The 20815-nt window shown below is 47.4% G+C and overlaps 1 protein-coding gene across 3 annotated transcripts in view; it reads right to left on the bottom strand.

The window, feature by feature from the left end:
• Positions 1-3050: 3050 nt before the first annotated feature.
• Positions 3051-20815, bottom strand: part of SH2D4A (SH2 domain containing 4A) — a 64528-nt gene continuing 46763 nt past the window's right edge. For all 3 annotated transcript variants that reach the window (XM_070598655.1, XM_070598657.1, XM_070598656.1), the window contains 2 exons: positions 5784-6004; positions 3051-5315 (listed from right to left, as the gene is read on the bottom strand). In XM_070598655.1, coding sequence (XP_070454756.1) covers positions 5223-5315; positions 5784-6004 — 314 coding nt within the window. In that variant the 3' untranslated portion in view covers positions 3051-5222. The remainder of the gene's footprint in view (positions 5316-5783; positions 6005-20815) is intronic.

Raw genomic sequence — 20815 nt, 5'->3', positions numbered from 1 at the left:
ACTGGACGTACTTTCCACCAGCCTGAGAGTCAGATGCTGTAGCCTGAAATGAGGTGAGGGCAGTACTGCCAGCAGCTGCCTCCCCCTCAGTCATTAATCCCACAGGTTCTAACCCCTCCACCAGCACCCGCCAACCCACCCTCAACTTGTGTCTGAAGAATTACAACTACTCATCATGTGGCCTGCCAGGGTGTCAAACCCCATGTGAAAAGGTTAAGAAAAATAAATACAAATTTAAAAATAAAAATCCAAGCAAACAGTAAATCTCTGAAGTTAAATTTAAAGAAAAGCTGAAGAAAAATGAGTTTAACTACGTAACTTCTTCTTTGTTCTAGTCGTTCGCTGAAATGGAGCCGTGTAATAGTTGCACCCAGGCGCGTGGGGCGTCGGGATGGCAGGAGTGGCCTGGTGGAGGAGCCTTTTCTAGAGCTCCTCCACAGCCAGGGCACCTGCCCGTTGTTGGTTGTTGGGGCCCACTGTGCTGGCGGGTTACTGGGGTCCTGACCCAGTTGGTCGGGAGACTTCCTGAAGGAACTCCCTTTCAGTTGCAGGGGAGTAGAAGCTGACTTAGACTGAGAGGCCGGGGGCGCGCCCTCCCTGGCACTCTGGCTCAGCACTGGTGCTGCCTGCCTATTTGGGAGACAACGCAGAGTTAATCTCAAAGGGACCTGGGTTTGCAATAAGTCTTCTGGTCAAAAAAGGCACCTTCTTGGCGATTTGTGGTCAGGAACCCCAGGGCAACTGGATAGGCTTGTCAATGGCCTATACGGGCGTAAAGACCGGTCACTCCTATCTCGGGAGTTGTCAATCAGACGGAGCCTTCTCCGTGCCATTTCAAACCCAAATGAAGTGAGCCATTTCTCTGCAAGTCAATTGGCTAATATATTGTGAGTCATCATTATATCCCTAACTCTTTAACAGTTTCCTTTTCCCCCTTAAAGTTCATCCCAGAAACTCTAGCAAATGGGCCATTGGGATGCATAACTCATTGGCTGCATCAGTGGAGCTGGTGGAGGAGGAGCATGGAGTGCACGGGTCCTGGCCTTGTTGGACGCATGACACACCAGGAATAACTGCCACTTGTGGAGAACTCTACATCCACTGGGCACCTCCCCCAGGTCCTTTCTAAGCCTCAGAACAGTGAGTGACTTCAGTACCTCCTGTTTCAAAGATGAAGACGCTGAAGCTCAGACAGGCTTAGTATTTTTTTCTTTAAGATGGCACACAGCTAGTTAATGGTGTAGCCGGGACCCAAACCCAAACCCACTGGGCTTTCTTTCTAGTCTATCAAGCTACCTCATTAGAATCAATGTGTTTTTACCACACAATAAAAAGAGGACACTTTTATTCTTTAAGCCTCCTGATAGTTTTCAGTCTGGGGCAGCAGTAGGAAGTCTAAGGATCTTGCATGGGGAGATAAGGGAACAAAGCAAGTAAACTGAAACAGAAGTATGAAAATCGACACTGGAGCCGGTAAGAGCAGAGTTAACATCGCAGGAAATTTACCCTGAGATGGGGAAAGGAAAGAGATGAGCGGTTTTCCTAAAATACAGTGGAAAAGGATGGAGAGAGGAAAACCAGGAGGATGAGATTACAAAAATGGAAGGCAAAGAAGAGAAATATAGGTACGATTTATAGGTACTACTGAGGAAGGGAAAACACAATTCAAACAGAAGAATTATTTAAATATACAATTGTAGAAAACTCATGTTCTTAAAAAAAGACCTATGCAATGTGCCTGAAGTGAAAGCATTTGCCTCATTCTTGCCAAAAATGGAAGCAGAGGCCCCATGGAGACACATCAAGGACGCCTAGAAATCATTTTTGTCTCTTTCCTGTGCCCCAAAAGGCAGGAGTCCCAAGGCACGCGCGTGTGAGGCCATGGCACACCACTGCACAGCAGTGCCTGAAAAAGGCTGCCTTTACAGGAGCGGGCCACTGCAAAAGTTTAGGCCACGATTTTTTTTTTTTAATTTAAAAACAGATCTCATGCCACATTAGCACGTGCCATTACTTTACAGTAAAAGGATGGTTAATTCCAATGCATTAGCTGAGATAGGCAAATTTTGGTATAAATGCCCCCGAGATATTCTAAGTGACCTGTCCATGCCCCTTTTCCCCAATCTTTCCCTTTCTTTCCCATCTTTCTCCTTTCTCTTGATCCTTTTTCTTAACTAACGCTGTGTTTTTCCTCTTCTTGGTGTAAGGTTTGAGCCTACTAACACTTCTTGACATTGCTTAGCACTGGTGGTGACACTGAGGGACAAAGTAGCTTCCTGGTGCATCCTACTGCAGCAGAGTGGAGCAGGGGACTGAACTGGGGCCTTACAGGTGACCCGATGGGGGACTGACGGGTATGTGAGGGGCCGGCTGTAGGGAGGTGGCAGCCAGAGAGTGGGGGGTGATTCCGAGGTCTTATTGTGGAGTAGAGGGAGAGAAGACCGAGATGGGCGGGGAGTGGCCTTTGTGCACAGTCCCAAAGAAGGAGATGAGTTGGAGTGCCTGGGACTGAGAACCTGGACAGCCCCTGACATGAGGGGAGCATCCCAGACTAAGAAACCTCGGGCAGGCAGGTCAGGAGCCGGCCTTGTTGAGGCAATGGAAAGAGGGGACCAGGGCCAGGGTTTGGACATCCCAGGAAAGAGGAGAATTCAGGGCTCCTCAACTCCATCTAGTTGTAATCAGTTTCCGAAGTCTGCAAACCATTCTTCTTCTCTAAGAATTTCAGGTGTTACCCTGGCCATCATAACCTCAAACACTCGACAGCTCTTTCCACTGAGTGTCAACAACCCGCAGGATAAAATTGTACAGAACTCAGATCTGCTCCCCTTGTAACAGCAGATCAATTCAGTCAGGTCCTTTCCTGTTTTCTGAATCTGCCTCCAGTAAGATGACACTTACTGTACTTATTTCCTCCAAAATAATTTTAGGCAGATGGTGATACTGGAATCTTTCATGTCTTCATAATTATTAGTGCCTATTGGGTACTTTTTTATTCATTCCAGAACCTTAAGATTTCAGAGCTGGATAAAATAATAACACTCACCTAGTTAAAACACCTTTTTTTTTTTTTTATTAGAAGTGAAAACTGAGCATCAGAGGTAGAGGGACCTGTCCCCGTTCACACAGCTAGTGGTGAGAAGAGAGGAACGGAGCAGAAGTTTCTGACCTCCAGCCCTGTGCTACCTCTGCAGTTCCAGACCGTCACGGCTGCTGAGTCAGAAACGAACGCTAAGAGGCAGGCTCGCTCAGACAACGGAAACCTCACGGAACATGTCAAGAAACATTTAACAATGATCTATGTTTAGAAATTTCTCATAAAGCGCACACACACCCATCCACACACACACGCACGCTGCCCTCTTCCCTGGCCAGAAAGTGTTTTATACAACCAACCTCATGAATAAACTGTGACAATCTTGTGCTTGCTTTAAAAGGATGCTGACACCGGGAGTTGGACCTGAAGTCCATCTCCAACTTCCCAGAAGAATCATCAGAAACTCCTCGCTCGCTGCCCAGAGGGCGCCCCCTTACTGGGCTCGAGGTTGGGTGGGGATGCAGTGGACACAAGACTCCCGACGGGGCGAGTCTGTGTGCCAGAGCTGAGCAAGCCAGCTGGGGGTTACTCTCGTCTCCCCTTTTCCCTTCGTTATGAGGGCGGACTGTACAGCAACAAATGGTACACAACACACGAGGCTCCGTAACGACATAAACTCTGTATTCGTTTCCTAGCGATGCCGTAACAAACTACCATAAACTCGGTGCTTAAGACAACAGGACTTCATCCTCTCACAGCTCTGGAGGCCGGAAGTCTGAAACCCAGGTGTCAGCAGGGCCACGCTCCCTCTGAGAGTCTGCTCACACGGCTCTCCCGGCCTCTGGTGGTCGCCAGAACTACTTGGCGCTCCCTGGCCTGCAGCTGCATCACTCCCACCTCTGCCTCTCTCGTCCCACGGGCTTCTTCCCTCTGCGTGTCTCTGTCTCCAGATCCCTCTCTCCTTACAAGGATGCCAGTCAGTGGATTTAGGGCCCACTCTAACCCAGCACGACCTCATCTTAACTGGATTACATCAAAGACCCTATTCCCAAATAAAGTCACATTCACAGGTACAGGGGGATAGGACTTCAACTGTTTTTTTTTTTTGGAGGAAGATTAGCCCTGAGCTAGTATCTACCACCAATCCTCCACTTTTTGCTGAGGAACACTGGCCCTGAGCTAACATCCACACCCATCCTTCTCTACTTTATATGTGAGACACCTGCCACAATGTGGCTTGATGAGTGGTGCTAGATCCACACCCGGGATCCAAACCTGCAAACCCTGGGCCACCAAGCACCAAAGCGGAGTGCGTGAAGTTAACCACTACGCCACCGGGCCGGCCCCCTCAACATATTTTTTGGGAACACAATTCAACCCATGACAAATAGAATCCAAACAGCTCACTAATCTGTTCTCTGTGACCACTAAGATGCACACTCCATCCTCTTGGGGCGCTCTTGGGGAGAGCCACAGCAGGCAGGCAGTGCTGCCCCCGGCCTCCAGGACGAGGACACATGCTTGCAGATGTCTGCTCACTCTCCTACAGGCCTACTATGTCTGTACATGCTAAGCCTCTCATCCTGCATTTTAAAACCCCTCATTCAATTTACATTCCCAACTTGTGTCTTTCTATGTCTCTTACATCTTGGCTCCAGCATGCACAGTAAATCAAGTGTGTTTGGAGGGTCATCCCAGCCGCTAGTAAAGGCCTTTCTGCCAGCTTCCCACAGCCCACATGGGACGTCACATAAACAGGACCCTGAGACCTTTTGAGGTGATGCAGAGAGGGAGTGTAGAGGTCAGGAAATAGTTCATGTGAGCCACTGGTTTTTGAAGCACACCTTAGCGTTTGGGAAGAAATGGAGAAAAGGTCTCCATTTCTTCCTCGTTCATTTATCTTATCTACACTATTAAGGTTGCAGCCTTCATGCTGTTAGTTGCTGCAATTGGGACCCTTCTCCCTTTCCTTGTGGAGAGCACAGGACGCAGAGGTCGTTTCTCTTAACTTTAAGCTCTGGCGTTGGTGCAGAAGAGAGACTGCCACACGCCTCCCAGGATGCCTCACTTGATCAGCATCAGCTCCGCTGCAGGGTGATTTTGGCTTCACACACAAATGTCCACTCAGCAGTGTTTCTCCAGAGGAAAGCCCGCAGTGGGGTGCAGGGTGACATGATGGGCGCTGTCACTTAAAGAGCTCCAGGTAGTCGGGCGGCTGGTCCTGCTGCCCACAGGGGTACAGAAGGAGCTCTTTCCCCAGGGAAGTTATGGGTTCCTCCTGTGAATCAGAAGGCACAGGTCAGGCTGGGCAGGTTGTTAAGACAGTATAAATAATAATGTCACTCCCTTCCTGTCTCCTCAGAGTGTGTAACTTCCTGCCTACCCTTGATTTACACAAAGCTTTACTGGTTTATGCAATCTTAAAAGAGATTTTTCTCACCCAGAAACTGCCACGTGCTCTCTTTCCGTCCCGGGCTCGAGTTCTAACTTAAGAGTGTTCTCAGATGTGATCAGTGTGTGCACGGATTTTTTAGCATCTCCTATATTCTCTGCCCCAGCGGGGTCCCTGAGTATCTGAGGAGGAAGTAGGTTCAGTGATAAAGGAAACGCAGTTAAGAATCCTGACTATCAGAAGGCATTATCAAAGACTAATCTCCCCATTACTTGTCTCAGTCCTTTTTGTTGTAACTGCCTTTCACTGGCAGCAGGGCAATTCAGAGCAAATGAGGTTGGCGCCTGGGTTCACCTTGTGGTACTCCACCAGCTCGGCCAGGGTACCATGCTGCAGCTGGTCCACGCCCAGGAAGCTGTAGGAGTCCTTGGAGGCGTCGATGAGGAAGTGCTTACAGCCGTCCTGACCCCGATAGGACAGGGCGTAGCCTCTGATCCTCTCGCTGACTCGGATCAGGAAGCTGCCTGGCACGCACGGGCTCAGAAGTTCATTTGCTCTCTTCAGTGTGAGAATACCTGAGGGGAAGAAAAGCAGGTATTTCAGGCAAGTCATTTCCCCAACTCTTTTCCGTTAAACACAGCTGAGTGGGTAAAGTTTAGTAAAAAATAAGAGCAACTTTAAGTCCATTTTGGGCTTCTAGGAATATAGTGCAAGAACACTCATCTCCCGGTGCTTGGTAGCTAGGCCAGGACGGCGTACATAAGCAAATGGACAGCAGAAACGACAGCTTAAATGTTCAACCTTCAGAAGAATACCTTTCCACTTATAACCCAGGCACAAGCACACAGGTGTCAGATGGCTTCTGAGTCTGGCAGCACCCCTGACAGTCACTCTGGGAGTGTTAGATCTGGAAGGGACTGGAAGATGCGCTCCTCAGCTTACTGATGAGGCCTCCACAGCCTGGGAAATGATCCTACTTGGTCTTGCGTGGTGGTTCTCAACCAGGGCAAGATCTGGAAATGTCTGAGACATTGTTGGTTGTCATGGGCTGAGGGGTGCTACTGGAATCCAGCATGTAGAGGCCAGGGGTGCTGCTCAACGTCCCGCAGCGCACAGGGCAGCCCCACACTACAGAGGCACCCCGCCCCACATGCCCAGAGTGCTGCAGCTGAGAAACAGTGGCCTAGGGGTCGGCTCGCTCGTGACAGAACCAGGAGAGACGCAGGCCCACAGAGCACCTGCCGCCATAGCCGCTCCTAACTGATGCTTCCTTGGCATTTAAAGGAGTAACAGTATATATTTGTGTGTGTGTATATGCATGTATACTTACATCTTCATATGTTTGTCTTCTCATAGATTCAAAAGGATGAAACTCTTCAATATACATGAAATTTTATATATATGTATGTATATATGTATATAGTTTAGATGCCTCATGAATTCACACTAATTCAGACCAGGTTTTCCTTAGTTAGTCCAAATTCATGAGGTTTGACCCATATTCCAGATTTCCCTTCTTATTCCTATTGTAATTCTGTGGAGGAATCAATAATGTGCTAAAACATACAGAAAGTGCACGAATATCCTGGAAGACTGTGAAGGGGCGGAATTACCCCGCGAGCTCTGATCTGGCAGGGAGCAGCCTTCTGTCATGCTCTGTTCATTTCAGCCAGTGGAAACTCTCCCTTCTCCCTTCTCTCCTTCTACCACGAGCTCTTTGTCGATACTCAGTATCTTCTCATTAGTAAAAAACAAAAAACCTCCCAGTGAGAAGGCAGTGGATTATCATAGCCCTTTAGTTTTGGTGTTAGTAAAATTAATTGAGAATTGAACCCTAATTGTCCAGAGTAAAACATAAAGTCAAACCATTTCTATTTTCTTGTTTGTAAGGAGACCTTTAATAAAGGAAGGATAAAAAAGCCACCTGTTCTCCTCCAGGCCACACCAACCAACGAGCCCTCCTCCTGCCTTCTCTTCTCCATGCAGCATTAGGAGGCCCAGGCCTGCACCTCAGCGTCGCGGCGCCTGAGGCTCCACCCCAGTGAGACGCGAGTGAGGACCGGCGATCATGAAGAGCTGCAGTGCCCCCAAAGCCCGGAAATTTCCCTGACGTGGAGGAAGACTCCCGGTCCCTCTTCCAGGGCCTTGGTCCTGCTCATCGACGCCCAGCAGGGCCCTGACGCCTGCGCATTATCTCCGTCCCACCCAATTGCCTTCCCACCCCTTCCGTGATGAGACTGAGCCCCCAGAAACTGCAGGCACCACTGCTCCTGAGCAAGCCTCTTGGGTCAGCTGCCGCACCGTCCACTGTAGGTATTCAAATGATGCCACCTAAGCCCCAACAGACAGACCGCTGCGTCTGTTTGCTGGCCTTCCTTTCTGAACACACCTCATCCCACTGGTGAATCACAGATGACAACTAGGTAACCAGCCCACCCTGGGGCTGCACATGACCACGGTCTGAAGACCCTGGAAGTGACTGTCTATGACACCAGGGATATTTCTGACACTGAAATCCCCCTTCAGAGCCGAGGGGCTGATCAACCATGAGTGGAGGAGAAGCAGCGTTCTGGAAGAAGGTTTCTCTCCCAGACTTACTGACAGGCTAACTCTGAAATTCCAAGTGACTTCAACAGATGGGGCAGATGTTATAAATGTTAACATCTGGATCTCATCCAGATGGATTTGGATTCCTAAAATGAAAGCTATTTTGGAAAATTATAACCAAACCTGGGTTCAGCTCAAATTCCTCCTAAAACCAGGCCATGCACAGCTGTAAGTCAAACTGGCGAGAGCTTCTCCGGCGGTTATAACTGCCCATCACACACAGATCTCGGCAGCAGCCCAGCTCTGGAGATGCCAGACACAAGGAAACGACTGGGTGGCAAATCACAGGTCATGACGGAGATCCCCTGAACAAAGTGTTACCAACAGCACGTTCAGGGGTGAGTGCTGTGGGGACCAGGCTTGGCTCTTCCCGCTTTACAGCAGGAGATTATTCCTGAAGGCACTCTCCTGCTGCATCTGACAACACAGGTTGATGTACAATTTGTCATGATCCCATCATGGGCTGTGGGTGCATCCAGGGAGGCCTGGCTGTGATTGCAGCCAAGAGTGAGCTTTGCCCACAAACGAAGTTTTTGAGTGCAAAGCCAAAATCCAGTGTCAGATATTAATCACTGTGAACTTGGATGGCCTCCTCACAGTATTTTTCATCCCCTGATTTGCCCTGTGCATGACTCTAAGAATTCTGAGCAGTGGTCTCCAGCCCCGCTACAGGCTGAGAAACCTCCAGGCCGCCTCCCTCTGACCAGCTCTCTTCACACATATTACAAGAACCAAACCTAACTGAGGTCATGGGAGAATTTCTGTGGTAGTAAATAAAAAGCTTTCTTTTACTTCATCAATGTTTGAAATGAACCAGATCTCCACCCAGCAACGATCTGTCTGTGTTAGAGCTGACCGGGCAGGGTGTGGCAGGACCTCGGCAGTCCAGAAGATGGCAGATGCTCGACCACAAGGCCTTCCTGGACAGCTCCTGGCTCTGAAGAGCCTGGGGCAGAGCTGGGCTGCAGGTCCTAGAGCCTGAACACTCAGCTCAGAGGTTCCTAACAGCTGGAGTTGTGAGGGCGCAAAGAGGAATGTCCATCTTCTCTCTCTGCAGGATGCCAGGTGCCCTATAGAGCAGTCCCATTAACAGAATGTCCATCTTTTCTCTCTGCAGGATGCCCACTCGCCTCTAGAGCAGTCCCATTCAACAGACTTCTCTGTGATGACACACGTCTGTGCTGGCCAGTGGTATCCACTAGCCGCATGTGGCTACTGAGGACCTGAATTGTGGCTAGTGCAACTGAAGGACTCGACTTTTAGTTTTAATTAGTTTTGATGTAAAGAGCCACATTTAGCTAGTGGTTACCCTATTGGACAGCACAGCTCTAAACCCCTCTGGAGTGAAGGACAGGCCCAGGAGAGCTATTTTTGCAGAGGAGAGGGTAAACAGACCCCAAGAGAAGTGAAATAACTCAGAAACCCTAGCAGGGTCCTGGTTGGAAATCCAAGTGGCAACAACCACCCTACAGAAGGAGGGAGGTCAATGGGATACCCTTCTCCACAGCTTCCTTCTGGAAAATGCCTACTCATTCTCCAAGATTCAGCTCACTAGCTTGGAGCTTTCTGATTCCTCCCTGAGCTGTTAAGTCTCAGGTTTCTCTAGGCCTGTGGAGCACCTGGTTCCCACCTCCTTCTGAGCACTCCCCTGGTCCGTGGAAGGTCTCGCCTGGTTCCCACCTCCTTCTGAGCACTCACCGGGTCCATGGAAGGTCTCGCCTGGTTCCCACCTCCTTCTGAGCACTCACCGGGTCCATGGAAGGTCTCGCCTGGTTCCCACCTCCTTCTGAGCACTCCCCTGGTCTGTGGAAGGTCTCGCCTGGTTCCCACCTCCTTCTGAGCACTCCCCTGGTCTGTGGAAGGTCTCGCCTGGTTCCCACCTCCTTCTGAGCACTCCCCTGGTCTATGGAAGGTCTCGCCTGGTTCCCACCTCCCTCTTGGCACGTGCCATTCACAGCTCTATCAGAATGCTCCCAGTACATTCTGTTCTCTCTCCCTCCCCCACCTCCTTGTGAGCTCCTAGAAGACAGCTACCACATATTTATTTTCACACCCTCAGCACCTGCCACTTTGAAGACACCCAGGAAAGGTCTAACAAATAATTTTGTCTTAAAATCATCAGAAACTTCCTTCTCTAGGACACTTCTATGCAGCCACTGCCTGTAGTTCGAGACTTGTTGTCATAGGAACAAAGGATGCACTTCACATTTCTCTGAAGCACCTGCAGGCATCACTTTATTTACATATGTACATCTTTTAATGTGACTTATTTCTAGTATCTGGAAAATAAGTGTTTAAAAACCAAATGAAGGGGCTGGCCTGGTGGTGTAGTGATTAAGTTCGCACGTTCCATTTCGGGGGCCCGGGGTTCACAGGTTCGGATCCAGGGCACAGACCTAGCACCGCTCGTCAAGCTACACTGTGGCAGGCGTCCCATATAAAATAGAGGAAGATGGGCACAGATGTTAGCTCAGCGACAATCTTCCTCTCATACACAAAAAACAACAAAAAACCCAAGTGAAAGATAACCAAATCGTAAGAGCACTTAGAATTTTAGCATCTGCCTGACACCCCTCAAAGCGTGCACTGCCTCATTTAATCCTCCGAGTGGCCTGGCAACGAGGTACTGTTACTGCCCTCCAACAGAAAATGAGCAAACCTGCACCGTAGACAGCGCATTAACGTGCCCAAGATACTCAGCTAGGCTGGGAGCAGCGCTGGGCTCGAACCCAGGTGGTCTGACCCCAGAGCCCCGGTCTCACCCACTTAACCAGAACAGCTGCCCCTGCGCCAGCGCTTCGCACTGCTCAAGAGGCTTCCATTTACTATTTCATTTAGCCCTCAAACAACCCTAAAATAAGCAGAACCGATATTACTGTCACTGCCATTTTACAGATGGGAGAACTGAGGTAGAAAAGGTACAGGGTTATATAGGATTAGTTGGCGATGGTTTCAGGCCTCTTGTCTCCCACTCCAGTGTTTTTTTCTTTTTTCTAGTGTTTTGCTTTTTAACCCACAGGGCTCATCAAGTTTTTCTGGAATTGGCTGAAAATAAAATATGAGCACTTATTACCCAAAGAGATGTTCATTTCTCACCTGGGCAACTTAAAGAGCATGCATTTTTCAGTGATTATCTCAATGCAGTCACTTGGGGACGAGGCACCAATGACCTCCGCAGCCTCCCTCAAGCTTAGGACCCGTGTTGCTGAGGAGCAAGGAGCCTCTTGAGCAAGCCCGGCTCCCGCGTCCTCCTGGACCTCGCACCGGGGCTACAGGAGAGCCGCCTGGGGCCCCTGCAGGAGCTCTGCCAGGGAGCTCACTCCTTTGTCATCCATCCTCTACTCTCTGCCCGGAAGATGGTGCGGGGGGGCCGGGGGGGGGCTGCTAAGACAACATCACAGAGGAACGCATCTCTGCCGTTAGGGTGACCTCAAGTCTGCAATCTGCGTGAAGAAGGGGGGTGAACAAGAGAAAAATGGACTTTCAGAAGACCTCATTTCCAAGCAGCCACACTGCCGGACTCAAAGTGCACACGTCATCCTCTGGGAGTCTGAAACCTGGACGAGAACTCTACTTTCCCACGCTAGCTCCCTTCTAGTTTGTGCTTTCTTCAACCCCTCCAGTATTTAAAGAACTGTTTTCCGAGAGGCTCTGGGACCTGCCCTGGGTCCTCTGTATAGAAGCAGATGCACCGTGACACCGAGCTCTCATCCTTGAGGTCTCAGGCACTGCAGGGATGAAGAAAAATGGTCAGAGTTCCTAAAATATTATTCATGATGCTTCCTTAATAATTCAAGTGTTAGAATTACATCATTTGTTCATACTTCATTACCTTAATGGCTAACACTTATCAACTAGGGCTTACTATGTGCCGGGCAGAGTTCTAAGTACTTCACATATATGAACTCGTGAGTCTTCAGAATAGCCCTGCGTGGTGGGTAATATCATTATGTCCATTACACAGACAAGACAGAAGGACAGAAGTCATGTGACTTGCAGAAGGCCTGTGTGGGGGACTGGGGTTTGAACCCAGGCAGTGTGGCCCCAGAGATGTGTTCGTAACCACCGCACCCTACTGCCTACTTCCCCTGGCAGAAAGAAACAGTGTCTAACATCCTCTGGTTGTGGCAGCAGAAACCCAGTAAACAAAGCATGTGATGACAAAAGCATGGATTTAAAAATTCTTGTCTCAACAGTCGAAGTCCCCCTTTCCATAAAAGGTCTGAAGTAGACCGCCCAAGGCAGAGTCGCTCTCCTTCGCGCCCCAGCCACCCAGTCCACCTTTCCCTGGCCTCTGAGGTCCTTCTAGGTCCCTCCAAGAATACAGTGGGAAACTACAAGACTGGAGCCCTGGGCGGACGGGAAGCGTGGGACTCCTGGTGCAGCAGGCCAAGACAACTGTGGCTGGCGCATCACCGGGAGGACTCAAGTGAACATCTGAAAAACTCAAGTTAGAGGGGCTGTGGGGTGAATGGACTACTCGCGATATTACAGCCATGCGTTGCTTAACGAATGTGGGGGACACATTCTGAGAAATGCATCGTTACGTGATTTTGTCGTTGTGTGAACAGCATAGAGCGCACTTACACAAACCCAGATGGTATAGCCTCCTACACACCTAAGCTACATGGTACTAATCTTATGGGACCACTGTCATGTACGCGGTCCATAGTTGACTGACATGTCATTATGCAGCCTATGACTGCAATGGAAAAACAGACTAACATTTTAGCAGCAGTACTGCTGCACTGGATCATTTATGAGAAAAGTCAGGGTCCACCAGGAAAAACCCACAATGCATAGTATTGCTGCAGAAAAGCTAGCTCTGCTCCAATCCGAATAACGTGCATAGCTTTGGCCTCTTCGTGCGTCATCTTCAGTTACAGCAAAAGTCTGAACTAAGACTAGGCAGTCACATGGGAGAAGTATAGAGAATAATTCGGACACGGTGCTCCGAGGCCATTAATGTAGATAAGTCTTCATGCTAAAATGTAGGTGAACTCTCAGGGCTTCATGCTAAAGCCCAGCTGGTCCCTCTCAAAGGCAGGGCAGTGATGGCCAGGGAAGGGACTTCCAGTTGCCCTTCCCTGCCATACACAAGCAATGACATTATTGCTGCTGGCCACAGCCTATCCCACTCCATGAAGCATACGCGTCATATATAAATGAGGCAGGATGTATACATTCGTGTGACTTTGAGAAGTCACACAAATGAGTAATTTGTGCTTAGTAAAGATAGAAGCTTGAAGATCCCTTTGTGAGAGGCTGGCAGAATTTTGATGGTCCCACTCCTCAGCAAAATAGTTGAAGAATAGATTACCACTTATGGGTGCCAGTTCCCAGGCTCATGAAGACTTTAGCCTGAAGGAAATCTCAGGAGGCCTCTGTGAGACTTTCTTAACGCAACTTACCTAGCTACATACGCTCAGTCCTGAAGGAGCTGTGGGCTAGCACACTGCTGGGAGGACAGGGCACAGGACTCCACTCAGACAATCGTCTCTAGGGAGCGCAAGTTCCAGGGAGTAACTGCTTCCACAGAAATGCACAGATTTACTCCCAAGGAGAAGGGAAATTTGAAGGGATGTGTCAAAAGTAGAAGCGAAACAGCTGTCGTAAGAACTCTGTTGGCACCCCACAGACTTAGTTAAAGAGGTTCGCTTTTTAAGTAGCTTAAAATATAAAATATTGGGGCTAAAGCATTTGGAGGGCAGGTTCAATTATACGCCATGACAGCAAAAGACATCCACAAGAAACAGATCAGAATTTCATCAACAGTCTAATTATATCCATATTTGAATAAGAATGTGCTCATGACATTTCAGAGGAATGATGATCAACTATTGATGCATGAAACAAATATGTGAATTCTCTAATGACAACAGAAGCAATTAGAAAATTCCTCAATCAGAAATTTGTTTATCCACGTTTTTCTATCTTTTTCTCCTCCCCGCTCCCGGGCCCTGCTGCTTTCAAAGCTCCCGAACACTGCTGTACACTGCACAGGACTGGGAAATGCTGACGGGCAGAAGGAAGACACGAGTCTCTGGGTTTCCGGACAGACCTTCAAACTGCAATGTCATTTATTCTGTGGCCCTTTTCTCCAAGAAGGGTAAAAAAGTATGTTAGTGGGTATAGTTAGTTACACATCTACACACTCTGGAGACTCCTAAGCAGGAGCTGGGATAAGTAAAATGACTTTGCTGAGCAGGACGTTAAACTTAGCCCGAAGGACTCTCCAACACGTCCCACCAACTCTGCGAACGTCCTAGACCGTGGGGTCTGTCTCAAAGACTGCTGACATATGGTGAGCAGATGCAAGGACAGAGTGAATGAAAACAAGGAATGGATTTGAGGGTCAAGATAGTCCTGAACCGAAAAATGGAGTTGAAGATAACAGGATGAGAGGAGATAAAGGGTGACGGAGAGAAGACAACAGTCCTTATTAAGGAAACGAAACCAAACAGACTTATCCCGTTACAGTGTCAGAAGATCATAGATCTGGAAAAGAGGAGCAATGCTCTAGCAAGGCCAGGACCCCGCCCTCGCACTGTCCCTCCCACCCCACACTCAACTGCAGCTGAACACGTTCTGCCAAACTTTTCTAACGGCTTTATTCCCTATTTGAAGGGTTGTTGTCCTTTGTCCTTCCAAATTACTGTTGCCTTCTAGGGTGACCTGGCTTCTGGGCTTTTGAAGGACGGGCCCTAAATAAGCATGGGTGGAAACCACACAGGACAGCTTCTGCAGGAATTACGCCCTATCTTGTTGAAGTGTTGCTTCTTCCTTGCGTGTGATGCTGCTCCTCGAGACAGGATTTTGTGGCAGGGTTCGGGTTAGAACGCAGGGAAAGGTGGAGAGAACAGCAGGGGTGAGCCCACGCCTCGGCTGCTGGGTTCTGCAAGCCACAATAACAGAAGCACGATGTGCCGGGCACTAAGTGCTTTGCAGACATTTGCTGATTAGTGTAAAGAATGACTCTGTGGTGCAGATCTTATTACCCCCATCTTCCAGGGGCGAAAACACAATGCAAACCCAGGAGCCCTGGTCCTGGAGGCTCCGTGCTAAGCTGCACGGCCTTTCCACGCCAGGAGCTAAGAAAACTCTGTATTGCTTTCGGGCATTAAAGTTTTAAAAAATGAGCTTGAGATATAATATACATACAATAAAATTCACCAGTTTTAAGTGTGCTATTTGATCAGACTTGACAAATGTATCTAGCTGAGTAATCGCTATGACAATGATAATATAGACTGCATTTCTATCACTCCAAACCCTTATGGCCTTGGGGCATTTTATTAAAGATTTGAATGTTAAATGTCTGCCTCTTGGAATTCTACCTGGGAGTGAGCAAAACAGTGTTCAAACAAAAACGTGCTTTTTCATTATTCTCGTGGGTGGGATGGACGCCCCTGAAGCTGAATGAAGGCTCCTTGGCGCGTCCGCTCCACGCTGCCTGTGAGGTGCAGTGGGCTCACCCGCCGACTGGAGAAACAAACCCTTGTGGCCTTCGTGGTCACGGATTTAATTGCACACGTTAAATAAAAAGCATCGTGTGAGTGTCCCACTTCTGTTGGTGGTCACATGTGCTACGGCTTTGAAGCTAAACAGATCGAGATGTGACTATTGACCCTGCCACCAGCAGTGGTGGAAGCCTGGAGAAGAACTGAGTGTGTCAGCTCCCAGGCTCTCCTATAAAGTGGGCAGAAAAGTCACCAAAGTGCTCGCTATAACGCTTGGCACATATTAGGCCCTCAGAAAACTACAGCTCAACAGAATCTTCTGATAAACAATTAGAATTAATAAGAGAGTTCAACAATGTTACCGGATTCAAGATCAATACATAAAAACATAATTTCTCTACACCAAAAACAACCAATTACGTAATTTTCAAAACAGAAACAAAAAATTTCTAAGTACATAAGACTAAATCTAGTTTGCTTTTTTTTTTAAAGGTGCACGTCCTGTATGGGAACTTATTTAACGATTTAAAAAGAAATATAAGGAGAGAATTGCCACATTCATGGATAGAAAGATACAATAACATAAAGATGGCAATTCTCTCTCCAAAATAATCTAGAAATTCAATGCAATTCCATTCAAAATCCCAACAAGGTTTTTAAAACTTGACATGTTGCCCCTAAAAGCCAGGTGAGCATCTAAAGGGGCCAAGAAGAGTTGACAATTTCAAAGAAGTATGAGGAGGGAGAGCTTGCCCTACTGGATACAAAGACTTCTTATGAAATCATAGTAATGCATATCATATACAAAAATAAACTACAGGTGGATTGTGTATCATCCAGCAAGCAAAACCATAAAGCAAAAATAGCTAAATTCAACCTCATTGAAAAGAAAAACTTCTATGGCTCAAAATGTGCCAAAAAGCTAAAAGACAAATCACACACTAGGAGAATATAAATGCAACCCATAAAATTGGCAAAGGATTAGTATCCAGAATATATAAAATCTATGAATCATTATTAAAAACTCAATTCACTGGGAAAATGGTCAAAAGATGACAAGTAATTATGGAAGAAGGCACCCCCCCCTAGCCAGGAACCACGAAAGGCTCAACCTCACCACAAATCAGAGCAAATGAAAATAAGGTGATTCCACTGTGGACCCACAAGAGTACTGGGAAAGAAACGTCTGGCGATACCAAGTACGCAGGAGACAGAAACTCTCAAGGACAGCCAGTGGGAGTGTAAGTCCGTTAACTCACTCTGGAGGGGACTGGGGAAAAGTTCATACAATTAAAGATGCACACGGCCTACTTCCCAGCAATTCCACCTCTAGATACACACCCTGAAGAAACGACCATGTGTGTGCACAGGGAGATGTGATCAGGGGTTTAAATTGCTTCACTTTCTGTGTCAAACAAACGTATGTGTGTGTGTATAATAAAATACATATATTATTAAACACATAAACATTATATGTTTAATAGTATATATATTATAAATATTGTAAAATACTGCACAATAGGTAAAATAAATGAGCCAGTCTACATTTATAAACAAAGAAAAATCCAGATAACATGTTGACAGAAAACATAAGTTGCAGAAGAATGTCTGTAACATGATACCATATAAATGTTAAACACAATATTGTATGCTTTACAGAAACATTTTTATATATACATTTTATATATTTTTAATATATTTTATAGAAACACACACACACATATATATATGAGTCTAAAAATATGGATGGAAAGGACAGCTTCAGAAGAGTGATTTACTCCTGGAGAAGGAGAGATGAAAATGGAATCAAAAGGGGGCCTTAATTCTGTCGGTCAGGTTTTATTTCTTAATAAGAAAAATAGATGTGAATTAAATACGGCTTTTAACATTCACTGTATCTGGAGAGTAGATATGACATTTGTTACATCATTGGTGTTAGTTATATTTTCCTCTGTATTCTTTTTGTTTAAAATAGTTCATAATTAGAAAAATCATTTTTTACATAGGGGAAGGGAGGAAAATCCTTCATAACGTGAGTGGGCCTCATCCAGGACCTCCCTTCCCTGAGCAAGAAGGAATTCTGCCCACAGATGGCCTTTGCACTCAAGCTGCCCATCTTCCTGAGTCTCCAGCCTGCTGGCCTACCTAGCAGATTCTGGACCCACCAAGCCTCACAGTCACGTGAGCCAGTTCCTTAAGAAGTTGCCCACGGGACGTTCTTTAGGAAGAGCAACTGCAGAGGCCCTAAGGAAGGGACAAGTGCGATGTATGAGGGACAGAAGGGAGACGAGTGGTGGGGAGCAGCCAAGGAGAATGGGAATGTGGTCTGAAATGGGTCTGGAGTGACAGGCAGGGGCAGGTCAAGGAGGCTCTTGTGGGCCCTAGGGAGGAGGTCGGGTGTCACTCACTGCAGTTGGATCGTGTTGAGGACGGGAGACAGCAGAGGAAGATGGCCAGTCAGCAGGCTGATCCAGTGGCCAGATGAGAGACTGACACAGATGATCCCAGCTATTCACACTATGATAAAGTCCACAACGTTTTCCCATTGAAGGGTCTTAGCAAGGCAAGGTGCTCTAGGACATACACTGTAGTATTTTCAACAGTCCTTCTAAATAACTGTGAGTATAAAATTTCCAAATTAACTAATATTAATTACATTTGCAGAATATTAAAAAATCAGAAAAATACCAACTGTAAAATTCCTTGACAAATCCCTCTGCCAAAACTGCTGGGGCTTCCCCGTCTCCTTCACAGCTCTGTGGTTGCACAGTGTAGTAAGCTGGGCTACAAATGTGCAGGGAGGTCCTTTCCAGGGAGCAGGTGGAAAACCGTCCTGGGAGAGAGCCAGTGCACATGACCTGGAATCAGGTCTCTGGTCTCCAACCCACTAGGAAGACGGGAAGCAGCCAAGACGGCCAGCAAGTCTCTGCATCATTCCATCTGGGTCTTACCACCACAGTGATCCGTGTGAAAGCTAGCAATGTGCTTTGGCTCTAAGGAAAATGAAAAAAAGTGCAAAAGAACTTGAGAATCTTTGCAGTGGGTTCTCCCACAGTCCCATCTAACCAGTGGGACCAAAAGTCCAGTCAAAGTTGAGACCCAGGGCCTCTGTGAGAAAAGCTTCAAATTCTGGCTGAGAGAGGAGTAGCTGTGGGAAGACTGTGCATATCTAGGTTGCTTGAGATCATCAAAAGGTGCTCAGGAAGCAGAGGTCAGCACTTCATTTCAGGGTCTCTCTTGCACTTGGGAGTTTTCATCAAGCTCCTACATCTAGGAGTTCAAAGGCAATGCCCTCTTTCTCTGATTATAGAACTGGTATCCACAGACCGTGCACACACAGCAGGTTATTTCGAAGCTGTGCACTATTTTGCCTTGTCATGACCTGAGTGGGAAAGGAGACCTGACACAAAGATCTGGGGTCTCCGCTCTTCTCTGTCATCGCACTGAATGTTGATACTACCAGGGTTTTGTCCTTAGTTTCCTTCTCTCATCATTCTTCTCAACTCACTCCTGGGAAATCTCGTCCCCTCTCATGCTTTCAGTTATGTACTGAGGACTCAAATCTGTTATTTCTAGCACTGATCCACTCATCCAATTGCCAAATGGATGTTTTCACATTGATGAGCATTATTTTAGGCTGGTTACTTTTAAAACTGCAGATGGGAAGGAGGCTCTGAGGAGTGGAATTTGCTTGCCGTTTGATGAGAGACATTTGCATTTGTGAAGGAAGTCTCCATCTGTGGGGGGTGCCTCCCTCTCTGCACCAGGAGGAAGGCGGGATGGCCTTATTTCTGGAAACTCTTAATGGGGAAGGCAAGGACTTAAGTTGTTTACTGTCTGGCAACCTCATGTAACTGATTCCCCCCCAACATCCTCCTTTGTCTTTAGCTGAAGATAATATTTAAGCGGTGGCTTCTGCCATTTACTTAATCCGGTTTGATTCTTACCTAAAAGTTATAGGACCATCCAATAACCAGAACCTACCGGCACTGAGACCATTTTAACAACTTTTTTACATATTCTTTCCTTTGTCTTGTAAAGAGATAACTCACATACCTATGCCTTACATTTAGCCCTACTCTCAGCCCATGTTTGCAGCAGCAGCTCTGACTGCCCGTGGGCCCTGTCCCCATGCCAGCAGCAGCTCTTTCTGCCCGTGGGTCCTGTCCCCATGTTATTCCATACTATTCGCTAAATAAAAGAGCACTACTGCCAGACCTTGAGAGTCCAAGAAATCTTTCTTTCGACTCCTTGGCTCACCGACCCCAGATCAACATGACTCCCCCAGAGACATTTCAAACTCATCATATCCCAAATAAACTCAGTGTCTCCCTTCCTCTCTTCTCCCCTTCCCTAAATCTCCACCCCCTCCTATGTTCCTTCTCTCAATGGATAGCATGCCACCTTCCACCAGGCCAGACAGGCCAGAGATCCATCATCTTATGTTGCCCTGTCCTCTCCTACCCACTCCCATCCTTATCTAAAGCTAATTCAGCGCAAAGGGTGAAAGTATGAACTTATGTGAGGTGAAAAATTAGGTGACCAAAACAGGAACTTAAGAAGGGTAATTTACAGAGTGTATGACAATGGAAGGAAGACGGTAAACCAATAAAGAGGAGGTACCATCCCATTATTTCAAAACACGGCTCCTGATAAATAAACAACTATATTTCAAAAAGATAGGATGTGATCCATCTTCTCTTTATCATAGAAACATGTAAAATTTTGTCTTCTTGTTACCGAAACCAAAGTGGGTCCCCTCCTGGCGAGTTAAATCAGACTCTCCACCAGAGTAGTTGTCTCACAAAGTAGGGTATATTTGCAACAAATAGGAGACTGCGAGGAGTCATTTCCAGAGTCATGGCATCCTCGAACAAAGGGAGGCAGGGACATTTATTTCAGACAGGGAATGATTATTCCAAAGGGAGAGGTGGGTATTTGCTTGCACAGGCTCAGCTGGAAAACATGCCTGCACACACCCTGCTGGGGACGGTGATAAGGCCTAAGCTCCTCCTGGAGAGATCGTAGCATTCAAAATGAGGCAAAGGTCACAGGCACAGCTCTCCTGGTGAGGCCTGGTCCATTGAGCGTGGTTGGTGATTACATCTCTTAAACAGTTAAATGCTTCTGATTTGCTCAAGGTCACTCAACTAGTTAATGGAGAGCTGACTGTGTGACTAAGCTAAACCGATGCCCTGCCCACCACGCCCAATGGCTGGATCTGACTGGCCCTCAGTGAATCGCGGATGAAAGGCATCATCATTTGATGGAAGTCACAATCAAGCGCCCCTGTGTAGGTGAACGGGAGGCACTGCTCTC

The sequence above is a fragment of the Equus przewalskii genome, chromosome 28 (assembly GCF_037783145.1).
Source record: "Equus przewalskii isolate Varuska chromosome 28, EquPr2, whole genome shotgun sequence".
NCBI lineage: Eukaryota > Metazoa > Chordata > Mammalia > Perissodactyla > Equidae > Equus > Equus przewalskii.
The sequence above is the reverse complement of the archived record's forward strand: the minus strand, read 5'-3'. Positions and strand labels throughout refer to the sequence as shown.